General features: G+C 35.6%; 1 protein-coding gene across 3 annotated transcripts in view; it reads right to left on the reverse strand.

The window, feature by feature from the left end:
* The window catches only part of CPNE8 (copine 8), a 321061-nt gene that overhangs the window by 220242 nt on the left and 78185 nt on the right, over nt 1-22634 (reverse strand). For 2 of the 3 annotated variants that reach the window (XM_038577249.1, XM_038577248.1), the window contains exon 6: nt 11665-11741. In XM_038577249.1, coding sequence (XP_038433177.1) covers nt 11665-11741 — 77 coding nt within the window. Of the gene's footprint in view, nt 1-2801; nt 2860-11664; nt 11742-22634 lie in introns of those variants that run through there. The other variant, XM_038577250.1, reaches the window with a different exon arrangement.

Genomic DNA, 22634 nt, shown 5'->3' on the forward strand with positions numbered 1-22634 from the left:
TAAAATACAAACAAGGTGTCATTTTTAAGATTTTACTATACAGTAACCACAAAAACATACTACTTTACTTTTACTGTTAAAATATGTCAAATGCCAGAAAACTGCAACTACAACTTTTGTTTAAAATCTTAAAGACTGTGCTCAAGAAATCCATCTACTACCCTATAATTTGTTAACATTATAATTAAATTAAATATGATCTCGTTTTATAGTCAGAATATAAATGTTGACATTAAAACAAAAGCAAGACAGTTATCATGATACAGAATCATAATGAGTACACAATTATTTGATAAATAGTTTTTTAATAATAAAAACAGAGTAAACTACTTATAATCTCTGGAGACTAAGATTTTTTTTTAAGGTTTTTATTTTATTTATTCGTGAGAGACACAGAGAGAGAGAGAGAGAGAGGCAGAGACACAGGAAGAGGGAGAAGCAGGCTCCATGCAAGGAACCCGACATCACACTCGAATCCAGGACTCCAGGATCACGCCATGGGCTGAAGGCTGCGCTAAATTGCTAAGTCACCGGGGGGCTGCCCTAAGATTTTCTTTAAAAGTAATTATAGGGGCCCCTGGGTGTCTCAGTCAATTAAGTGTCTGCCTTTAGCTCAGGTCACGATGCCAGGATCCTGGGACCAATCCCCGCATTGGACTCCCTGTTCTACTAAGAGCCTGCTTCTCCCTCTACCTCTGCTGGCAGCTGCCCCTGCTTGTGCTCTCCCTCTCTGTGTCAAATAAATAAATAAATAAATAAATAAATAAATAAATAAACAAATAAATAAATAAATTTAAAATAGTAATTATTGGCAAAACTGATCTGAACCTAGCCCTCAAATACCACATCAAAAAAAAATTTTAAACAATTACTTTACTTGGGCTGTGATAAACTAGATCTATCCATCTATCTCCAGAAATATTAGAAATATTAGGTTGCTAGTATTACTGAAGACACACTCTGCATCCGTAATGTAGTAAAATACAGATGTACAACACTATTATAATATAAAAATTCTGTTCCAAGTCCTGAAGTGCAAAGCTATAATGTGCAGGAGAGACAGTGTACTTAACAAAAAAGAAAGAAAAAAACATATAAATGTGACTATTATTCTGGAAAATTCAGTTCAATAAACATTTACTGAATCTTACTATTTACAAGTCCCAATAACAGGTCTCTACAATACACAGGATATAATGGTTTCTTTTTAAGTCTTTTCACAATTGTTAAAAGAAGAAAAGATGGAGGAAAAGCATTCAGCATCTTGATTCAATTTTGGGAGGCTGTTCTGGTACTTTGCTTCAACATGCTGTGGAAACCACATATGTCATGGTGAACAGAAGAATTAATGAGAACAGAGCAAGAACATCAACTGTGTATTCCTTTGATTATTTTTTAAGTGGACCTGCTTAAGAAAGAACAATAGGGAACTTAAACAAAAATAGTATGAAAGGAAGAGGGTAAGAAACTTTACTAAATGTTGGAAGAAGCTAACAATTCAGTTAGCTAGAAGTGGTATATTTACACTAAAAAAACTGAATACATTCATTCAAATGACTAGAAATATATGTTGGAATCTAGATGTATTTGAAAATGTCAGTTTACTAAATTGTCCTTTATGTTTTGAGTCTTTCATCAGAGTTAAATCGGGAAAAAGTTGAGATTCAGTTGCTCTATCTACATGATTATTGGGAGAGTCTAATCAATACTGGTATCAAAGTAGGCAGTGAGTTGTAAAGATTACTGAGATTTTTCACTTACTATAATTTATTCTCAGAGCGGCCTGTACTGCAAGGTTCTGTATTGCAAGAATGGCACCATAGCCCAATCAAGGCTAATTATTCACAAAAATTTTTTAAGATATTATTTATTCATTCATGAGAGACAGACAGAGAGAGAGGCAAAGACATAGGCAGAGAGAGAACAGGCTCTCTGCAGGAGCCTGATGTGGGACTCGACCCCAGATCCTGGGATCACGCCCTGAGTCAAAGGCAGACAGACACTCAACCCCTGAGCCACCCAGGCATCCCATTCGCAAAGGTTTTTAAAATAAAGACATAATTAACAATATGTTTAATCTCTCCTCCCTGAACTTTGGAAGAGTAGAAAGCAGCAGAAAGCTCATTGTTTTTAGAAATGGAAGCATGAAAGAAAGAAAGAAAGAAAAAGAAAGAAAGAAAGAAAGAAAGGAAGGAAGGAAGGAAGGAAGGAAGGAAGGAAGGAAGGAAGGAAGGAAGGAAGGAAGGAAGGAAGGAAGGAAGGAAGGAAGGAAGGAAGGAAAAAGAGAGAAAGAGAGAAAGAGAGAAAGAAAGAAATGGAAGCATGTCATCCTGAATTAGCAAATGGAAGAAATAACCAGGAAGGGTAAGTATCTGGTGCTCTTAACTTGGCAACACACTATGAATTCAGAATGATGATTTTCTAGATCAGGAAAATAAATCTCATCTGTTTATTTACCTCTTTCAAAAACTAGATATGGATTTAAATTCCTTCCAACAGCCTTCCTATATAGATTGTGTTGGCTCTAGAAAATTTAATGCTACCCCTGGAGAAGAGTGCTATCATTCTGGTTGACCACAGAGAGAATGGGGGCAGTACTCCTAGAATGGAGACTGGTTAGCCCTGCCAGGGCTATTGTTTTCCTCTTAGTATTCATAGGAAACTGAAGAATTAACCACATACCCTACAGAAGCCCAGTGTAGTCCCAAAGAAGATAAGTCTTCATGACCCAAGATGAAAGCAAGATAAACAGAAACTTTTTTTTGATATAAGCTCTATTTACCTCAGGAAAAAAAATTTACCTTGGACTGTGCTTGCATTAAGAATTGTGTGGGTAAGAGATAGTGCCAAGGAACTTCATACTTGAAACGACCTAGGTCAAAATAGGTCAATCTCTTGAAAGCTCTTCTTATCATCCAGAGATGTTCTTGACTTTTAAGTAAATAGTTTTTTATTACTAAAATGAAATAAAATTTAAAAAATTAAATTTTCTTCAAAGCCAAATAAATATATTCATTTGTGAAGGCAATATAATGCTCTAGTTAAGCACATTTGAAGCTTGGTTTCTCCAGAATCTTTGTCTCAGTTCCTTTCTTTGATGAATGGAGATAATTAGAATACTTATCTACTTCATAATGGTGCTATAAGGATTAAAGAAGTCATTAGGTGTAAAGCAGGTATTATAGTGACTGACACATGATAAGAATTCAATCAAGTCAACCACTGGTATTATTTTTTTAAAAATTCACTTATCCCTCTCAATTGCTTTGAAGAAAAGAAACAATTGTGTATATGTACAGGAACATAGACAATGTCCAAATGTTTGTTCCAAACACTCATCTCATCAGTGGGTTAGAGCTCAGACCAAGATGCTTATGCCAAGATTGGCCCATAAAGGCCTTTCTTCACCTAATGGTTTGCCTAACTACAGAACTAATATTCCTAGCCTACATCTTGAGTCCCAGAATCAGCAAATTATGCCATACCTAAGAGGGGAGAAAAAAGAAAGGAACAATGAATTTCATTGTAGAGGAACCTATAATTTCTCTGAAAGATTTTATTCAACATAATTTCCAAACATTGTCTATACAAAATAACCCATTAGAAAATTATCTGATACTAAATTAAACTAGGAATGTTTATTCAACAAAGGTGGATACTATTTAATTTAGAAGCCATCTTCCAAAATAACACAGCTCGTATCTTATCATTTCTTTCCTTCAGTTAAGATTTTTCCATTAGTTTTCAATCCAACTCAATGAGGTTAGAAAAATATAAATTAAAAAAGTGTTGCAAATGTCTATACTCGCAAATGGAAATAGAATGACCCACTTCTTCCTAAAACATTGTTAACTTATGGAAAGCCCAGAAATGGATGATGTTCCCCTTGTCAGAAAATGATACATCCATTCATTCAGTTACTTGTACAAGAGATCTGAAGTTCTTCCTTGAAATCCTTTTTAATCAAGACTATCAGCCTTGATTAATCCTTGTGAAATGAATCTTAAAAACATATTTTAATCAGCTTACTCCTCTTCATTTTCTTAGTCCAAACTACCATCTTCTCTGAACCAGATTATTTCAACAGCAATTAATTTACTAATCTTTCTGTTAACTACCCACAATTATTCTGCACACAGAAGTGAAAGAACCTCTCTGAACAAAAACCATGCTTTTTCTCACTGTGTTTGTGATAAAATTCAAATACTAAAAATACCTATATATTCTGGTCCAAGCCTGTACTCTAATTTTCAAAGGGCTTATATCAATATGTAATTATACTTATTTGTGTGACTCTTCATTTAATGAAAAGATGATTAACTCCATGAGGACAGGAACAATTCTGTGTTTTCATAATTGTATGCTTAGTCCCTAATAGTTCTGGCCCATTATGAATTCTCAGTAAAGATTATTGAATAAATGAATTAAAAGAAGAAGAAAAAAGAATCCTTAAAACCTCTACGATACTGAAGTTCTGTCTGATAGAAAAGTAAGCAAATCCAGGCAATAAATATAGCCTATATAGGAAGCACTAACATAAAATGATTTGCCTTTTTTCTTTCTTAAATTTCGATGCCCGAAAGTTACTTGTATATAATAAGCTTCATAAGAACAGGAAAATATAACATCCAAATCAGAACAACACATCAACCATTCTGGGGCTTGCCTCTGATGATGATATTCAGGACTATTTTGAGAAAAATGTTATTTATCTTACCTATATCTCTCCTGACTGGCCATATCCTTTGCAAGCCTATCTATTCAGATTAGTTCTTTATTTATATGCTTTTACCTATAACTACTGGAATTTCTGCAGAGACCAGAGAAGTGTGGGCGCTTGCAGCTATACACAGTCTGCTCTTTTAGGTTAAACAATTTTATCTCTGCAGATTTTTCCAGAGCATGAGCTCAGATCGACAAATGAATGTAAGAAAGTGGGCCAGTTGAACATTTACTAAAGTTTCCGTTATATAGAAGACTCATAATCTTGTGCAAGATATGTAAGGAAATGTCCTAAAACTGCCTCTACTTTTGGTCTTTAGAGAACACACAATTTTTCATATAGACTCCCAGAGGTTGGTAAGTGCTTTACACCAGATCCATGAAGCACCCAACATCTCTCTAAGGTGTGATCAGTTGTTCAATTTTTAATGTGTTAGAAGTGTATAAAAATTACTATGTATACACTTCAATGGAATCTTTGCAACTGAAGAAAAATAATCTTTGATACTGTACTCTAGATGACATTTTGTAATTACAAATGAGTGTGGGCAAAGCTCTACAAATTCAAGACATTTCCAGTGAAATAACACCATCTTATAAAACCCAAACTAATAAAAAGCAGAAATTTAACTCCCTCACAGTCTGATTTTTCAGCTCTATACTGAGAATAGACAAAATAATTTTTAATATTTATATTTGGTTGCATTTAACAAATGTAATTAAGTTTGGTTCAAAATTGTCCTTTATCTAATCTTGCTGAATTCCTAGCTAAATGCCTCTCTAAGGAAAATAAATAAAGACAAAAAGACAGAAAGACAGGAAGGAAGAAAGGAATGAAGAGAGAAAGAGAGGGGTGGGAGAGACTGTTCAGTGATTTCATTTAAAAAGTCTTTCCTAAAAGACGCTGGCTATATTTAACACCAAAAACAACATTAATAATAACCACAATTTGGGTGTTTATTAAATTCTGGTGTCCTCCATGACAAAATTATTATATAAAGTATTTCTATTTCTTAAAACTCTCTTAAAAAGTATATTATTCATATGTTTCAGATGAGGAACCTGGAGCTCAGGAATTTAAAGCAATTTGCTCATATTTTATACCCAACAAATTATGATCCTAAATTTGACTGCCCTCAAAGCCCATGTATTGTCAACTCTGTTACAGTGGCTATTTATTTATCTCTAGGTTACGTTGTTCATATTAAAAATGTAACCCCCAGATATAAAAGTATAACACGGATATACAAATTCTGTAATGTTATCTAGAGAATTAGCAGCAGAGATGGTACTAAAAACATCATATTCTGATTCTCAGTCCAGTGTTCTTTCCAACAAAATAAATCAGGGAATATAACAGTATCACTCTAAGTAGCACTCTGATCTTTAATAAAGTGAAGATGACTTTGAAGGTCAAAATTGCCCACAAAGTTGACTATATTTTCATATACAAAATGTTGCACAATAAAGACGTGCTCTGCTTAATGGCAAGTTTACGTTTCTCACCTTCATGACTAATCATTTGCCTATTCTTCCTCTTCCAGTTCCTTCTCTCACTGATTGATCTACATGCACCCACAGCCACAGCATAGCTTTCAGAATCAGGCCACATTTGAATCAGATCTTTAAGGCTCTGCCCCAAGTCCCCCACAAGTCTTCTTCTGCCTTATTCTGCAGCTTCCTGTCTGCTCTGTTCCTCTCCCCATATTTCTCTTGTTGAACTTCAGCACCCAGTACGCTGTGTCCTTGAACCCTGTGTCAGAGCTGGGATCACGGTGTCCCTCAATCAACTAACTGCAAGCTGGTCTTCCATTTATCACCTGCTCTGAGTCCCTGTCTCTGTACTCTTTTCCCCTGGGTCCCTCCCTTCATCCTCTTCCCACTACTGATTGCCTAGCTCACAAGCTGCTATAGCCACCTTACAAAGAACATAATCTTTTCCCTTAGCCCAAACAGTTGCCAGTTCAGTTACCCATGGAGTTCCCCCTCCTCTCTAAGGAGTAAGAATCTTCCTTCTAATCACAACCAGTCCCTGCCTCCTCACTCCATCCTTTTATATGGAACCAATCATGCCTGGATGAGCGAAACAGGAACAAACAGGTCTATTACTTGATGAACATAATAAATGCTTTCCTCCCAGAGGGGAGAATGGCAATCTTTCTTAAACTGGTGCTGATTCCAGCATTTTGGAAGGCTTTGCTGAATCCATCACTAAGCTCCCTAAAGATAGAAGAAGTAAGATTCTCTGACAGCATCACGCAGAAAATTGGATACAATCTCCCAGCATGAGAAAACACACTGCTGAGTGGGTATAATGGTAAATAATAATGGGACGATCTAAAGAGAGGAGTCGATGAGTCATAGGAAGACACAGTAAATGTTGCAGACAAATTAAGTAGCACAAGACTCATTTTAGGAGGGTTCAGGGAAAAGACCAAAATGTTGGATGGAATTAAGATATGAAAAATGTGTTTGCTCAAAACCGGAATCCAAATTTGTTCAGAACTTGAATTCAATAGAACAGACTGTTGGAAATTGTGAAAACGTTAAGCTGCTATTAAAAAGTAAATTAAAAATTCTTGAACATCAATTCCAAAAAAATTCACCTAAGTTCCTACAAATCATTAAAGATAAATTTTATTCTCATAATAAAATAAAATCTGTTTTTAAAGTGACAATAACTGAAACACAGAAAACAAAAAGACTTGATTTTAAATCCAAATTCTGTATTTAATTGAGCATGAGCCTATGTACTAGAAATCTGTTTTTCCTTTGTTAATAAATACAACTTAGTTTTCAAGGGCTTGGTTAGTAATAAACAATTTAAAGCTCTAGTATATCCGATTTGAATCTCCAAATTTTATAGTTACCGTCATTTTTAAAATTCCTCCTCTGAGGAGATATAACTCAATTGCAATCAAAAAGCTAAAAAAAATTATTCTTAATACCTTAACAGAAAATAATCTAAATTAGATCCTTTAAAGGGAAGAAAACAATGGAATCTTTTGAATAACTTAAAATTTTTAAAATTATTTATTTTTTTTATTCATGAGAGACAGAGAGAGAGAGAGGCAGAGACATAGGCAGAGGGAGATGCAGGCTCCATGCAGGGAGCCCGACGTGGGACTCGATCCTGGGATCATGCCCTGGGCCGAAGGCAGGCACTAAACCACTGAGCCAACCAAGCATCCCTGAATAACTTAAAATTTAAATGAAAAACTAACTGGAAAATAAATCTCTAATCTAAAACAAATTGGTAAATAAGCCCTAAATCACTTAGATAATGCTATTTAAGATAAATAACATCTGGGACACAGGGAGATTGTTTAAATTCAGGATGAGTTAATTTTGTTAACTGAAGATGGATTATCTGCCTCAGGAGGTGTCCTATGCTCTAATTCCAAAGCCTATACCCATCCAGATAGGAAAAACCCTCCAACTCCTTAACAAGATTGGCTAAAGTAATGGCTGCAAGAGGAGAGAGTACAAATTCTATTTCTATCTCCAGCCATGAGGAACCAACCATGCAGAACAGTGCGATGTTTAGTGACCATCTTACAATGTTATCTTTAACTAGATAGCTAAGCCCAGAGCAGTTTCACTCGGTGGGGCAGGAGGCAGCAGAGGGGACTGTGAGGAACAGATGTAAGAGCTACATGTTAAATACATATTATTTGCCAACATGAAGTTCATTTTTTCTGCCATGATTTCATGTATTCCACTCTACTTATATATTATATGATAAAACATGATATCTTCCCTTAGAAGTCATGTTTATCATCAAGTTTCCTGTGAGAAAACACTTCCCTGATCTTGTATCATCTCTGACATTCTCCCTGGCTCTATCCTTTCTTCCAAAACCTTTCTCTCATCCCTTCCAACCTTCCCATCTCTCCCCGACCACTTGTCCATTAGATTGGCTTGAAAAATCAAGCACGTAGAAAAAAATATCAGTGAATAGAGGCGAGCAGGGGTGGAGTGTGAAACCTGAGAGCATCCATCTAGTAGACCAGCTGATTTGAAGGCCTACTTCCACGTTGTGGGCAGATAAAACTTCCATGCAAACATTTCATTCTTTTCTTCAACCAAACTACACTTTTAAACAAAAAAAATAAATGATTTCATTGCTTTTCATTTGAGGTTGAAGTAAGGGAATAAAATGCCATTTGAAGAAGATGAATCTTCTCTCAGAGCACTTCAACTTCCAAGAGCCCAAGACGGCATGCTCAGCCCAGTAGACCCTGTCCTTCCATCTACATGCTCTCCTTTCTCTATACACATGACTTTCTCATAGCTAGTGTTTTTAATAAAAGATAATATTTTCTCAAACAAGATGGTGGGTTACAATAAAAATGCATTTTTCGGGGATCCCTGGGTGGCTCAGCAGTTTAGGACCTGCTTTCGGCCCAGGGCATGATACTGGAGTCCCGGAATTGAGTCCCATATCGGGCTCCCTGCGTGGAGCCTGCTTCTCCCTCTGCCTGTGTCTCTGCCTCTCTCTCTCTGTGTGTGTCTCATTAATAAATAAATAAAATCTTTTTAAAAAATGCATTTTTCTCCCATTGTTCACCTGGGATGGAGTAACTGCTCAGGTAAGAGCACAGGAGTATATTACTGAATGCTTTAATTAATAAATCAAAAATATTACTCCCCCAGCAAGCCAATTATATTTACTTTTACTCTCCTATTTTTGATTAGTCTCTCCTATTTGATTTCCCTCTCTCACCTCTTTCTGTTTTCTCTTTATCTCAAGTATCTAACTGGGTTTCCCTCGTGTAATAGGCCACCACACTGCCATTCTTACAGTTTTATTTTTTGCTTCTTTCTTTTGTCGCCAATCTCTTTGCTACTCAAGCTCTATATTTCATTGCCCATTTAATATTAATACATGCCTGCCTAGTTAAATTTACTTTAAAAAAAATTCTTTTTGAACTCTCACTGCTCAAACAATAAGTCCACCTTTTAACCCTTTTCTTAATATTTACTTACCTGAAAAGACTTCCCAGTAGAGTCAAAGGTTGAATAAAACATTAGTTACATATACTTTAAAAATTGAATGAATTCTACCTTTGTCAATAAGAGATAATATCAACACTTCCAATAAAATTGCCTATATTACCAAAGACCCTATAGATGAAGCAAAGTGAGTAGTTAGAACAGCTTCCTGTTGCCTACACAGATTTCTAAGGCTTTGTCTCATTTATGCTATCCCATCCTCAGCAGGAATGAGGAAAAACATAATGGGCATTTCATCTTTCCTGATTATGTGAGATGATAATAAATCAACTGCCAGCAAATATTCCCAATATCTGCATAATTATTACTCTAGACATCTCCACCCATTGCCTGAATGTGTTTTTGTTGGTCTAGTGAGAATTACTGAATCAGCTGAACAAGAACCACATCTCACACTATATCTACCACACCTTCCAACCAGTATAATATCAACTTTTTAATATGTTTCAAGACTAACATAAAAATAATTTTCTACTGGAAAATATCTTATATAACTTAAGAGTTTTCTGGAAGTAGAGCTCTAATTTCCCATTATGGAGAAAAAAACACCAGATCAAAATAACCAGTAAAATGACCGATTTAAAAGTATGAGAGCAAGTTCCATAAAAATCTCTATTCTGTTGATGTGAAATAAAAATTCTATATTTTAACTGCTTTCGTTTTCGCTCAAAGAATATTCAGGGCATCAATATTCAAAGTATTGTATGTACGACTGATATGTTTTAGCAAAAAGGGTGAGTTAGTGATCTTCCAAGAATTTTCATGGCCCTAAATCAGTACTCAACAATGTAGAAAATACTTGCATTAGCCTTACAGATTACTTATCACTGACATATTAAAGTGAGCATAAACATATTTGAATCATATGCTTATATATCCTACAAAAATATGAAAATAAATTATATGTGAAAGAAGTGTTGAAAAGGCATTGATATGCAAAAGTCTTCGAATTGGCACTCAGTAATAATTTTCTAAGAAAATCAAATTAAATAAAAGAAGTAAAAATTCATAGATTTCTTATTAGTGTAACAACACAGTCAGTATGAAGTTCAATTCTATAGCGATAATGTGAGAATGATGCCTTGGACATTTCAAGTATTTGGATATCAAAGGTGAATAGATTTGAAGAGTTTTGACACATTTATTTTATGAATTTGAGATTCTTAAAAGACTGTTGAAGATATTCACTTCAAAATTCCCCAAGCCTTTTGATATTGTAGTTAGCTCTACAATCTTCTCAGTATTCTCTCTAGATCATTTGATTTTTATGAACAGTTCATTGAATCCAAATAATTGAGATTGGGTATGGGGAAGAAGAAGGAAGACAGTGAGGGGGAAGATTTAGGGAAAAAATATCTAAAGTCAGTTTTCTATCTCATTCAGAACTGGAGAAAATAGGATCACGCTACGCAAATGATCTGAAAATGGAACAGGAGCCCAGTGATTGAAAGTGAAGTAAGAATACAAAATTCTGAGATACTACCTTCTCTTAACATTTATAGACTTCGTTTTTTTACAAACCAATATTGTAGTAAAAATCATTATTAAAATCCCAATCACTAAAAATGCATATAATTAAGCATATGGTATAAAGAATGGTGCTATATATAGCCCCTGGCCCAAAGTAGGAAAGTCTCTTTTCAAAATGTTTCTTAAATCTAAGAATTAATGCTTATAACCAAAAAGGAAAACAATACATTTCCTTTTTAAAATCTCATTTCATTTTGCGAACATTTTACAGCATGGCATATGTCAGCTGAAATAGAAATGATTCTTTACAAACATGTCAAAACTCTTTGTTAGAAAAAAACTTCAATAAGATTTTTAAAACCACTTTGGTCTACAACCATGTATTCATCAACTCCAAACTACCAAAATGAAAACTGAAGAGTTAACATTTCATCGTCTGGATTAAAAAATACTTACACTATTGGCTTTTCCAGGCGACTTCCCTGAGAACCAACAATCTCCCCCAATGTACAAAACACTTGTCCCAGAAAGTCCTAAAATAGATAAGAGGATTAAAGCTCATAAGTTCTCAAACTGTCTTTACACTACATATTTTGTACAACATATTTGCATTGGTTTCATTGCTGAAATACTCTAACCTCTAATAGTAAGTAAAATAAGCTCAATATGCATTAATTTTAGCATGTGATTTTCCTGCAAGTTTGCAAAACCCTTTGTCCTTTTATCACAGCAGGCTTGTTTTTGCAAGTAAGCAAGGCATTCTTTTCTCTTTTTGAAAATACAACAAAAATGGGGGAAAGTCCCAGGATTTGATTTCACAATTGGCTTGATTTTGGATATTTTTGAACCTAGTAAACTTTGGGCTGAGGCAATCTGTGCAAGCACAGAGCAGTGGTGGTTAACAAATAGCAGCACTACCTACAGAAAGGTTGTGAGATGTGGCTACAGGTGGGGCCCCAAGCCACACTACCAGGTGTCTGTGTATTCCACTACTGCCACTGATTACCAGGGATAGGGCAATTAATTAAGTTCTCCAGTTTCCTCATTGCTAGCATGCTAACTCCTCAGAGTTGTTTTAAGGATGAAGGAGTTACCATATGAGTTAATATTTGCATATACTGACCACCTAAAAATAGGTAAAGTATTATTAGATTATAAAGTTCATTAATGTCCAATTAGATGAATCTTATTTGAGTACAACTGTATACTTATTTCCAAGACCCAGGATAACCTTGCAAAATGTAAGGTCTGTTATTAATCTTCATTTCACATATAAAGAAACTCCTAATCATATAGGAGGTTGACCTTTTCATGTTGTAAAGCAGTCAGTAAGCAGCACGGTCAAGACTAACCCAGATGTTCTGATTCTAGAATAATATGCTAAGAATTTAAACATTGTAAATACAATGCAATTTCACATGCCCAGAAAATCAGAGCTTCGACATCTTTGGATATGTGAATCAAGAAAATACGGAAGTAGTTCAGAGTAGTTCAGAGACAGACACACACTCCAGGTTAGCTTGTATATTATTTCAATCCCCTAAAAGAGAAGGTGGAAGATCTCCCTAAATTAAACAGTGAACTGGCCCAGGAGAAGCCCTAAGAAGGATGGACAGGAATGAAGGCAAACAAAATGTTGTTTAAAGTTTTTAATAAGTAAAATGTTTCAATGTCTAACAAGTCACAAAGTAAAAACTATGTCTTCCATTTAAAAAAAAAAATTAAGGAGGAGTGTTCTAACTCTCATGAAGGAAAAAGTCCACACTGCAGACTAGGATAGTCAGGGTAACATTTCCCAAAGGAAGTAAGCCTTGAGAGTCAAGTAGGAATCTGATCAGAGGAGAGAAGAGAGTTGGACATTCTTTGGCTAGGATGCAATGGGAAGTTACTCAGACCCCAGGACTGAAAGACAGAAGAAGGGAAGAGGGGTAAAGGACAAAATGAAAGATATGAGAAGGGAAGAGGGGTAAAGGACAAAAGCAAGGAAGGAATGTGTTTTGTTTAGCAAAAACCAGTCATTCCCACCAAGGAGGCCACTTTGAGCAATGGAATGTAGAAAGGGCTTGCAGAGACCACCAGGCTTAACAGATGGGCCCATCAGAGGACCCCCCCCCCTAAAAATATCCATAAGCCCTAACTGACCAATGGGCTACTTACAACAGGCACAGCTGCCAAAAAAGGGAGAATTTCACACCTCATCATACCTCCTCATCTTCCACCTTTAAAAACAGCTCCTTCCCACTGCCTCCTGGCAGACAGCCTCTCCTCTTGATCAGGCCGCTGCTCCCTTGCAGTGTTTTCAATAAACTTCTACCTTCTTTGTTCTGCCTCAGGTCCATTCTTTCACCTCCAGTGCCCCATTACTACCAGCTTCCACCTGAAAATAGGCCCACATTTGGGGGCCCCAATCCAATCAAGAGACACACCATTTAGACACATCGGCTAGGAGTTTCATCTGTTAGCCCCTTAGTAGGTGTTTCTTTCACCTTACATGAGCCAGTCTGAGCCAGTTTGGGCCATTTTGGAGCTGAGGACCTGAGCCCCCCTAAGTTTTCCTATAGTTACCTTCAACGCATTATAAAACTCAGATCTCTTCCTACAGGTGGGATTTTCTGCCAGTTTTTGAAAATAGATTCATGTACTAGCATGTTGACATGCTAGACATGTTCAATTGAACCAAAGTGCCTAAATAATAGAATATCTATAACTCCTTAATGTGTATGTAATGCATATGCAAGTTCCCTGCCCCCCACAACACACTGAATAAAGGGTTCCTATACTCACGCCAGGGGGAGACAGGGCTTTGACAGCTGCCTCCATCTTCTCACTTGTAAAAAGTAATAGAAATTTCTTTGCTTTCAACACTTTCTTGGGTTGTGTTCAATTTAATGAATGCCAAGGAGTGAAGCCCTGGAGTTCATTTACAATTGCAGTTAAAAAAGCAGAATTGACTACCCCGAAATAGGCCTCCTTGGCAGAAGGATTATATTTTGAAGAAGCAGCAGACACAGCAGAAGCCCTGAAAACCAGATTAGAAGTTACCCTTTTGTAGGAGACATTTACATTTAAAAGAAATTTGCATTTATGTCTCCCTCACTGTACTAAGAAGTGGGGGGGTGGGGGTCACTAAACCTCTAGGAACTCATCTGAGCAGAGAAGGCAGAGACTTAAATCTGCATAAATCATGCCCTCTCTAATATGCTTTGCCTGAAAACCTCCCATAACTGGTTTCCCACCCACCAACATCTTTTGTCTTTAGGTAGAGATGGTATAAGATTTGGACCAAAAAAGAAAAAAAAAAAAAAAAAAAGATTTGGACCATTTCAGGGAATTACTCAGCTGTTCCTGGCATTTTACAAGAAGTATACTATGTTATTAAACTTTCATTTGTTTTTCTCCTGTTAATCTGTCTTTTTCATTACAGAGGGTTGTCAGCCAAGAATCTTGACGGGTAGAGGGAGAATTATTTTTCCTCCCTGACATAGTTCTAAAGAATAGATCAGGCAAGAATGTAATCAGAAAAGAACTGGCATCAAGTAAAGGGCAGAATTGAAGATGAAGACCCAGGAGGGTGAAAGGTCCAGTTAGCTGGGCAAAAACAAATAAACAAAAAAGTTGCCTTTCGCTAATCAGAAGCAACTGGAAGCCTGTTAGTAATTCAAGGATACCATTAGAATAGTGCATTCACGAATAGTGAAAGGATAGGACTTTAGGTAAGGAAAAGAATAGGGACCCTACCCAGGTTCCAAGGGTATTTCACGTACTTCAGATGCTGAGACAGAACAAAGACAGAGATCAGGAATATTTAGACCCTTCCTACTCCAGTTACTAAGGTTAAAATGTTTTTCTAATAATTACATTGCTAAGCACAGAAAATAAAAATAACCACAAAAACTAATCCGGCTTCAAAGGAAAAGTTCACTATGAAGATTAACCAGACCTACCAATACGTATTTATAGATCATAGATGTCCCAGAAACAAAAACTCTCACACAATGTGTGTAAGCGTCATGTCTAGTTCCAGACACCTGACCTAACCACTGGCAAGTTTCCTGATAAAGTCCCAATAAAAGACCAGAGATGAAAAGGGCTCATTGGCAATCTAACTGGAACCCCTCTCACTTCTGAGAACTTTTTCTGTATCCTTGGCTTAATAAAACTCTATCACTTTGCTCATTCTCCGTTGTCCATGAGATTCATTCTTCAACTCCATGAGACAAGAACCTCTCTCTCCTGCTTCATCTAGATCACTCAGGTACCAGTGTGCAGAATGGACTGAGGGAAAATGAAAAGTCTGGAAGGGGATCAATCAGAAGACTATAGTAGTTAACAAGCCAAGTGCTAAGATCCAAACTACAGCTGTAACACAAAATAGAGCAGGGAAAAGTGACAGGATTTGGTGTCAACTATACTTGCACATGGTGGTGATGTGGGAAAGAAAGGCAGAAGTAAAATTGTCAAATTTCCTTACTAGTTACAGCCCATTGACAAATCCTTGAAATAGGCAGAGTAACATTCCCCTTGGGACTCAGGTGCCTGGATGTTAACACTTTGCTAAGGGCAAACAGCAATCTTAGCCCAACCCCCAGGATCCTGTAAGTCTACTTTAACATATAAAAATTCCTTTGAAAACTTCCTTTATCTCTCTACTCCTCAAGATACATGTTGGCCACCATCCCTTAAGCATATGGCCCATCGATATACAGCTGAAGGGTCTCATGACTAAGGTTTTACAAGTGAACTTTTCCCAACAATAGCTAGCCCTCTCAACGTCCTGGAAACCTTTCTTCCAAAATTCCTTAGAGACTTGCACTCTCCCTAACCCCACCCACCTTTAAAGTATATAATGGGCCACTCCTCATGACCCCAGTGCAGCTCTTTCTGCCCACAGGTCCTGTCCCCATGCTTTAATAAATAAGACCACCTCTTTGCACCAAAGACATCTCAAGAATTTTTTCTTGACCCTCGGCTTCGAACCCTAACATTTGTCCTACGTCAATAGGGCGACGTGCAGGGGGTACAGTGGAGACAGGAAGAGAGAAACAGAAAATAACTCTAGATCTGAAACTTGATGGCTTACAGAAGGAAATGTCACCAGCTAAACCCAAGACCTGACCTTTACTGCTCACCTACTTGTACTCATTAACCTTTGTCCCACGATTTCCTTAAGTTCTTTCTAGCTTATCTCTTATGTAATGTAGGCAAAAAAAGACCCAACAGGCAGGCATCACCTGATAGGAACCAAAACTACCCCTCAAGCTTTAATGACTGCTCTGGCAAAGAAATCCAGAGGCCCAGACCATCCAGACCAGTTTAAGCTTAACCACTGAACTCACACATGTGCAAATGGACCATGGAGTGAAGGACAGTAACTTCTCCCTCATTATAATGCTAAAACCTTCGCCCAAGGAGGAGCACAAACATCATTAACACAACATATGATGTATGGATTTTTTTTTTGTTTTTTTTTTTTAAGATTTTTAAAATTTATTTATTCATGAGAGACGTAGAGTGAGAGGCAGAGACACGGGCAGAGGGAGAAGCAGGCTCCATGCAGGGAGCCTGATGTGGGACTCGATCCTGGGACTCCAGGATTATGCCCTGGGCCAAAGGCAGGCACTAACCCACTGAGCCACCCAGGGGTCCCTATATGATGTATGTTTAAAGCACAGTTCCTTAAGGTACATATGAAACCTTATGCCTACTTCTACATATGATGACAAGGTTCCCTTTTCTAAATATTCACTCTAACCCTAAATAGAAGGAAACCATCCACCCTTGCTCTTACTCCCTGTGATCCCCTCATTTGCTGCAAAGAAATTTTCCTTTGTGTGACAACCCCCCTTGGGTGTATCTGTGACTCACCAAAGAGTGAACTCACGTTAGTTCAGTTATGAGATCTTCATAAAAGTGTGTATTATTTTAAATTGTGCTTCCAAGTAGGTAAAAAGTATGTTAGGTAAACCTTGACATACTTAAATTAAATATCCTTAATAGCAACATATCTTTCCCAATTTCAAAACAGATATTACAGATATGTTTATGAGTTAAAAAACGCAAATTTCTCTAAGTCTCATGGCAGAAAGTCAGTGCTGAATACTAAAGATTTGGAATAAATCATTGCTCTTCTGAGTGGTCTGGGACTCTGGAATTCTTTATCAGAGCAGTCATTAAAGCTTGAGGGGTAGTTTTGGTTTCCATCAGGTGATGCTTGCCTACTGGAAAGAGATAAGCAGTGAAAAATACATGAGAGATTCTAGAACTCTTTTCTAAAGATACTGATAAGGTAGGGGCACCTGGGTGGCTCAGTGGTTGACTGTCTGCCTTCCGCTCAAGTTGTGATCCCATGGTCCCAGGATCAAGTCAAGCATCAGGCTCCCCGCAGAGAGTCTGCTTCTGCTTCTACCTGTGTCTCTGCCTCTCTCTCTCTCTCTCTCTCTCTGTGTGTCTCTTGTGAATAAATAATTAAAAAAAAAAAAGATATGGTAGGTAGCTGTGCATGCTAAGAGCTGTCCTGTGCTGTCATTACACAAGAAAACAAAAGTATTGAGTATATCCACATTAGGGTAGACATATTAGCAAACAGATATCATTGCTGAACAAAAAGGAAATTAAAACAATAAAATCAATAAAATGTGTACCAAAAAGATATGGTACACATCTATACGTGTTATCTCTGGAGTTATTGCACACTCTGCCCCTAAATATTTACAGCATTTATGTAGTTGTTTTACCTGTGTTTATGTATTCCCTATCGAGCAGCACATTTAGCACTCACAGTGGAAAAATAAGCTTACAGTGATTGTCAACTATGCCATGCACTGGAAATTTCTACTGAATCTATTTTTCAGTTCTCTCAATGCTTCCCATCTTCTGTGCATTTTAAACAAAGTAATAGAATACATGTCCTTTAGTGGATATTTTTAGATATTCTGATGTGTAGTTAAAGATAGAAATAAAAATTACCTTTAACACGAACTGCTTTATTGTTTCTTACTACGGTGTTGTGTTCCAGTTGATGAGTCATTATAATTACGTCACAATAGAACTTCCAGTAATAAATCCAGGCATGTTTCCACAGCTTTAGCACACACAAAGACCAAATCTAGTTTATAGTGTCTGGCAGTTGAGAAATGCTTCATTTTATTCAATCACATTAACTATTGGGCTTTCCTCAAAATGACCAAGAGATCAATAAATATTTGCCGAATCAGTTATTTTATAATCTAAATGATACAGATATAACTTAGTTTTGAAATCTATTTAAATGAACATAAACCATGTTGTTAGTATATAGGATACATTCTACCCTCTTTAAAAGTATCCAAATATTACTCTGAATATAGTAGGCTGTTATTAAATCTGAAAGACCAAGCAATACAAAATAAAGGAGACAAGAAAAAAGCAGAAAGCACAGCACACAAAGCATTATAACAATGTTATGAGTTTTGCATGTGTAATAATACATAGGTGGTTTTAAAAAGTTATCAGCACATCAGAGGGAGTCTGGCTTGTTCCCATTAACTACCTAAATCTAATTTTATTACTAATATAATGTAGCTCAAAATCTAAGGAAGCACTGTAGTACCATCACATTCTAGCTGATTATTATGCAAATATACAGTTGACTCTTGAACAACATGGGTTTATTTTTTATTTTTATTTTTTTATTTATTTATGATAGGCACACAGTGAGAGAGAGAGAGAGAGGCAGAGACATAGGCAGAGGGAGAAGCAGGCTCCATGCACCAGGAGCCCGATGTGGGATTCGATCCCGGGTCTCCAGGATCGCGCCCTGGGCCAAAGGCAGGCGCCAAACCGCTGCGCCACCCAGGGATCCCTACAACATGGGTTTAAACTGTGCGGTTTTACATGGATTTTTTTCAATAAATAGAGTACTATAAATTTATTTTTCTCTTCCTCATGATTTTCTTAATAAAATATTATTTTCTCTAGCTTACCTTATTGTAAAAATACAGCATGTAATGTATATAACATACACAATATTTATTAATTGACTATGTTATCAGTAAGGCTTCTGGTCAACAGGAGCCTATTAGCAGTTGAGTTTTGGGGGAGTCAAAAGTTATACAGTCTTTCAACTGTATGGGGGTTGGCACCTCTAACCCCCATGTTGTTCAAGGATCAATTGTTATTTATTTTCTTTTTCTTTTTAATGTTCAGGACAGTGTCTTCTTTAACTGCATGCATGAGCATAATATTCTAATTCCTTCAAATTTATTACTTCATTATTTCTTCATTATATTTTTTACTGATCAATTCCTCTATTTGCATTCTATATTATACTGAAGCTAGCTACTTATCTATATTCATAGAAGTTACATTAATACTATGTACTTTAATAATCCCACACATATTAAAAAAGGTAGTTTGCTTTGCAATAAATGAAGTGATTTTGTTTGTTGGTTTATTTGCTTGCTAGCTAGGTACCAGTATTAATTCTGATTTACCTTTTTTCAAAGACCTTTTACATACTTGCATACATGTATTTATTTATTTTTTATTTATTTATTTATTTATTTATTCAGCAAAGCAGTGTAACATATTCCTTAAGAGTGAGAATTATGAGTGTCTATATTACTCATGTTTATGCTCTGGCTGAACCACTTACTAAGTCAAGTCCTACTAATGACCACTGATTACTGTCTTATTAGTGACTCTATGTCTCAGTATCCTGATCTATAAAATAGACATAATAAATAATGCCTACATATTAAGTTGTTGGGAAAACTAAACAAGATAATATATGCAAAGCACTTAAAAAGATAATATATACAGATAATATAAGCAAAACACTTAGAAGAGATGCTTGCAACATGGTAAACATTAGATAAATATATACTTCTCCTCCCTACTTCCTTGGGGTTATACTCAAAACTTATCCCTTTCCACTAGATTCCAGAACTGCAGATACTGTAATTACTTGTATAAAATATTTTATGTCTCCTTTACACTCATGGCCGATTCAGATGCTCATTTTATGTGTCATTATAAAATATGTCTTTTACCCCACTCATCTTAACATATTAAGTAGTATACGTATAAACATACATATGTAAAAGAATGACATTATTAAAACAATGATATAGTGATCAGGAGGCATTAATGGTAAGCGTAAATTTTGATTTCTATACTGTCACAAAGTTAACTGTAGTTGATTATTAGCATCATCATAAACAATTTTATAAGTATTCAATAGTGTGGCATCTTTTTTCTAAAAGGTCTACAAAGACAATCTATATGCGGCTTTCCCGTTTTATGAAGTGATCAAGGAATATCTAAAACTATAATATCTCTAATTAATATATAATTTAGATTAAGAGACATTAAGTAGATTTATTGATAGCTAAATTTTAACACAGCATAGTAATTGAGTGCAGTCAACTGTTCAGTAGTTAACCATCCTATTTCTTGAAAAGACAGACTCATGATTTGCCTCTATTTATTGCTTGTGCCCATTTGTGATCATTTAACTAATCTTAAGTACATTCATGCTAAACCAGTAAGAGCAAGAGAAATTAAGTGATAAAAAATGTCTTGCTTTTACAATATTTTGACCATTGTAGAAAAAAATTGGTGAGGAAAGCTTATATCACTTGTGAAATTTTATCATCAGAATTATCTATTTTATTGCTGACACTCTGCTAATATTGCTGACTTCCTTTTATTTAATTAATTCATACTAATCACATCTAATCACATCAACTATAAAGATTAAGGTGTGACTTAATTATGTTATGTGCTATATACTAATATGCCAATCATTTATAATAACTAAACATGGTGCTTCTGTGCTCCAATAATGATTTCCACTTTCTTTATGGTTGTTAACACATCTGAATGCTATTTTGAAATAAGGCAAGCTCAAATGAAACAACTGGACTCAATATTTTAGTAGAAACAATTTGTCACATTTTAACATAATAATACAACTTTTTTTAAAGCAGGGATTTGTCTTTTTTAATGGTTGGATCCATCCACACACCAAAAATGCTAATTTACCTCCAAGAGATTAATAAAATTCCTAAACTTATACATCAGTGGTTAAGAAACAAATACAATTTCAAAATTATACTCTAAAGCTGAATGTATTCATTTCTCTTCCCCCAGCACAAATGTTGATTTTCAAAATAGTTTTTGTGTGCTAAGAGTCCAAATGAAAGCAGTTCAGTAAGTCACTAAAAGAAAATTAAGCTTCCAACAATGAGTGGGTGGTCATTGGTCTAAATTAACCAATTATTTTAAATTATCAATAACATATATATTTAGTAATTGAAAACCATATTATATAGATTAAAAAATAAAGCTATACTATTCAAAGGTAAAACAAATGTTTGCAAAATATTTAGGTTTGGAGGCACATCACTTTATGTAGAATATTCTCACCAGCAAAGGAATGAGAAATGTAATATGCTTACAGAAAGTAAGTTAAATATTCTCACAGCCATTACTCATGGTGAGATAGCTGACAGGTCAAGTAACAAGAAAATTTACTACATATTCTATTAAATAATATAAAGTATATCATTGCATTATTAGATAATTAGATATTATATAATACTATTAAATGTAATGTAATATTATCAGTCAAGATCACTATTAAATACTGAATCCCGAATAAGGGCCAGTTTTGCATGCAAACAATCATACCTAACATAACTTAATGAGTGTTGAAGATATGGCCATCAAATCTAATTCAGGCATTGTCCTATCTCTCTGTCTTAAAGTCTAATATTCACAAGACCCTGCTGAAAATGCATATGAAAACATAATCCATTTATAAAACATCAATCATAAATACTTTAGCTTGAATATGCATATATGGCTAGTTTTCATCATCTATTAAGGATCTGAAAGTATATTACATAGAAAAAAGAAAGTTATTATTGAAAAGGCTTTTCAGTAGGTGATAATTTAGTAGAAACCTAAATAATGTGAGAAAAAGAACCATGTGACTATTTGGCATGAAAGAATTCCAGGTTGGAGAAAAAACAAAAACAAAGTCTCTGAAATAGAATATATTTGGGATGTTCAAGGAAAAGCAAGATGGCCAGTGGGGCTGGAGCAGAATGAGCATGGAAGAGAAGAGAAGGAGAGGAGGGAACCAGGGGCCCCTGAAGCACTGTGAATTCCATCATGAGTATAGAGAACCCACTGGAAAGTTTGAATTGGAAAGTGACATCTCCTGACCAGCTTCTAAAAATAATAATTCTGCCTAATGTTCTTCCCCCCAATTTCTGAATGCTTCAGTTCACCAAAGTTTCTAGCTTTGGTTCTATTCTGCAAAATATTCCCAATTAAATTAATAAAAAAACAATGATAATACTTTAAAATCTATCTATAGATTTTATCTATCTATAGATTAAAATCTATCTATAGATTCTCCAAATTATATATATATAATT

This window comes from Canis lupus, chromosome 27, assembly GCF_011100685.1.
Source record: "Canis lupus familiaris isolate Mischka breed German Shepherd chromosome 27, alternate assembly UU_Cfam_GSD_1.0, whole genome shotgun sequence".
In the NCBI taxonomy this organism is placed as follows: Eukaryota; Metazoa; Chordata; class Mammalia; order Carnivora; family Canidae; genus Canis; species Canis lupus.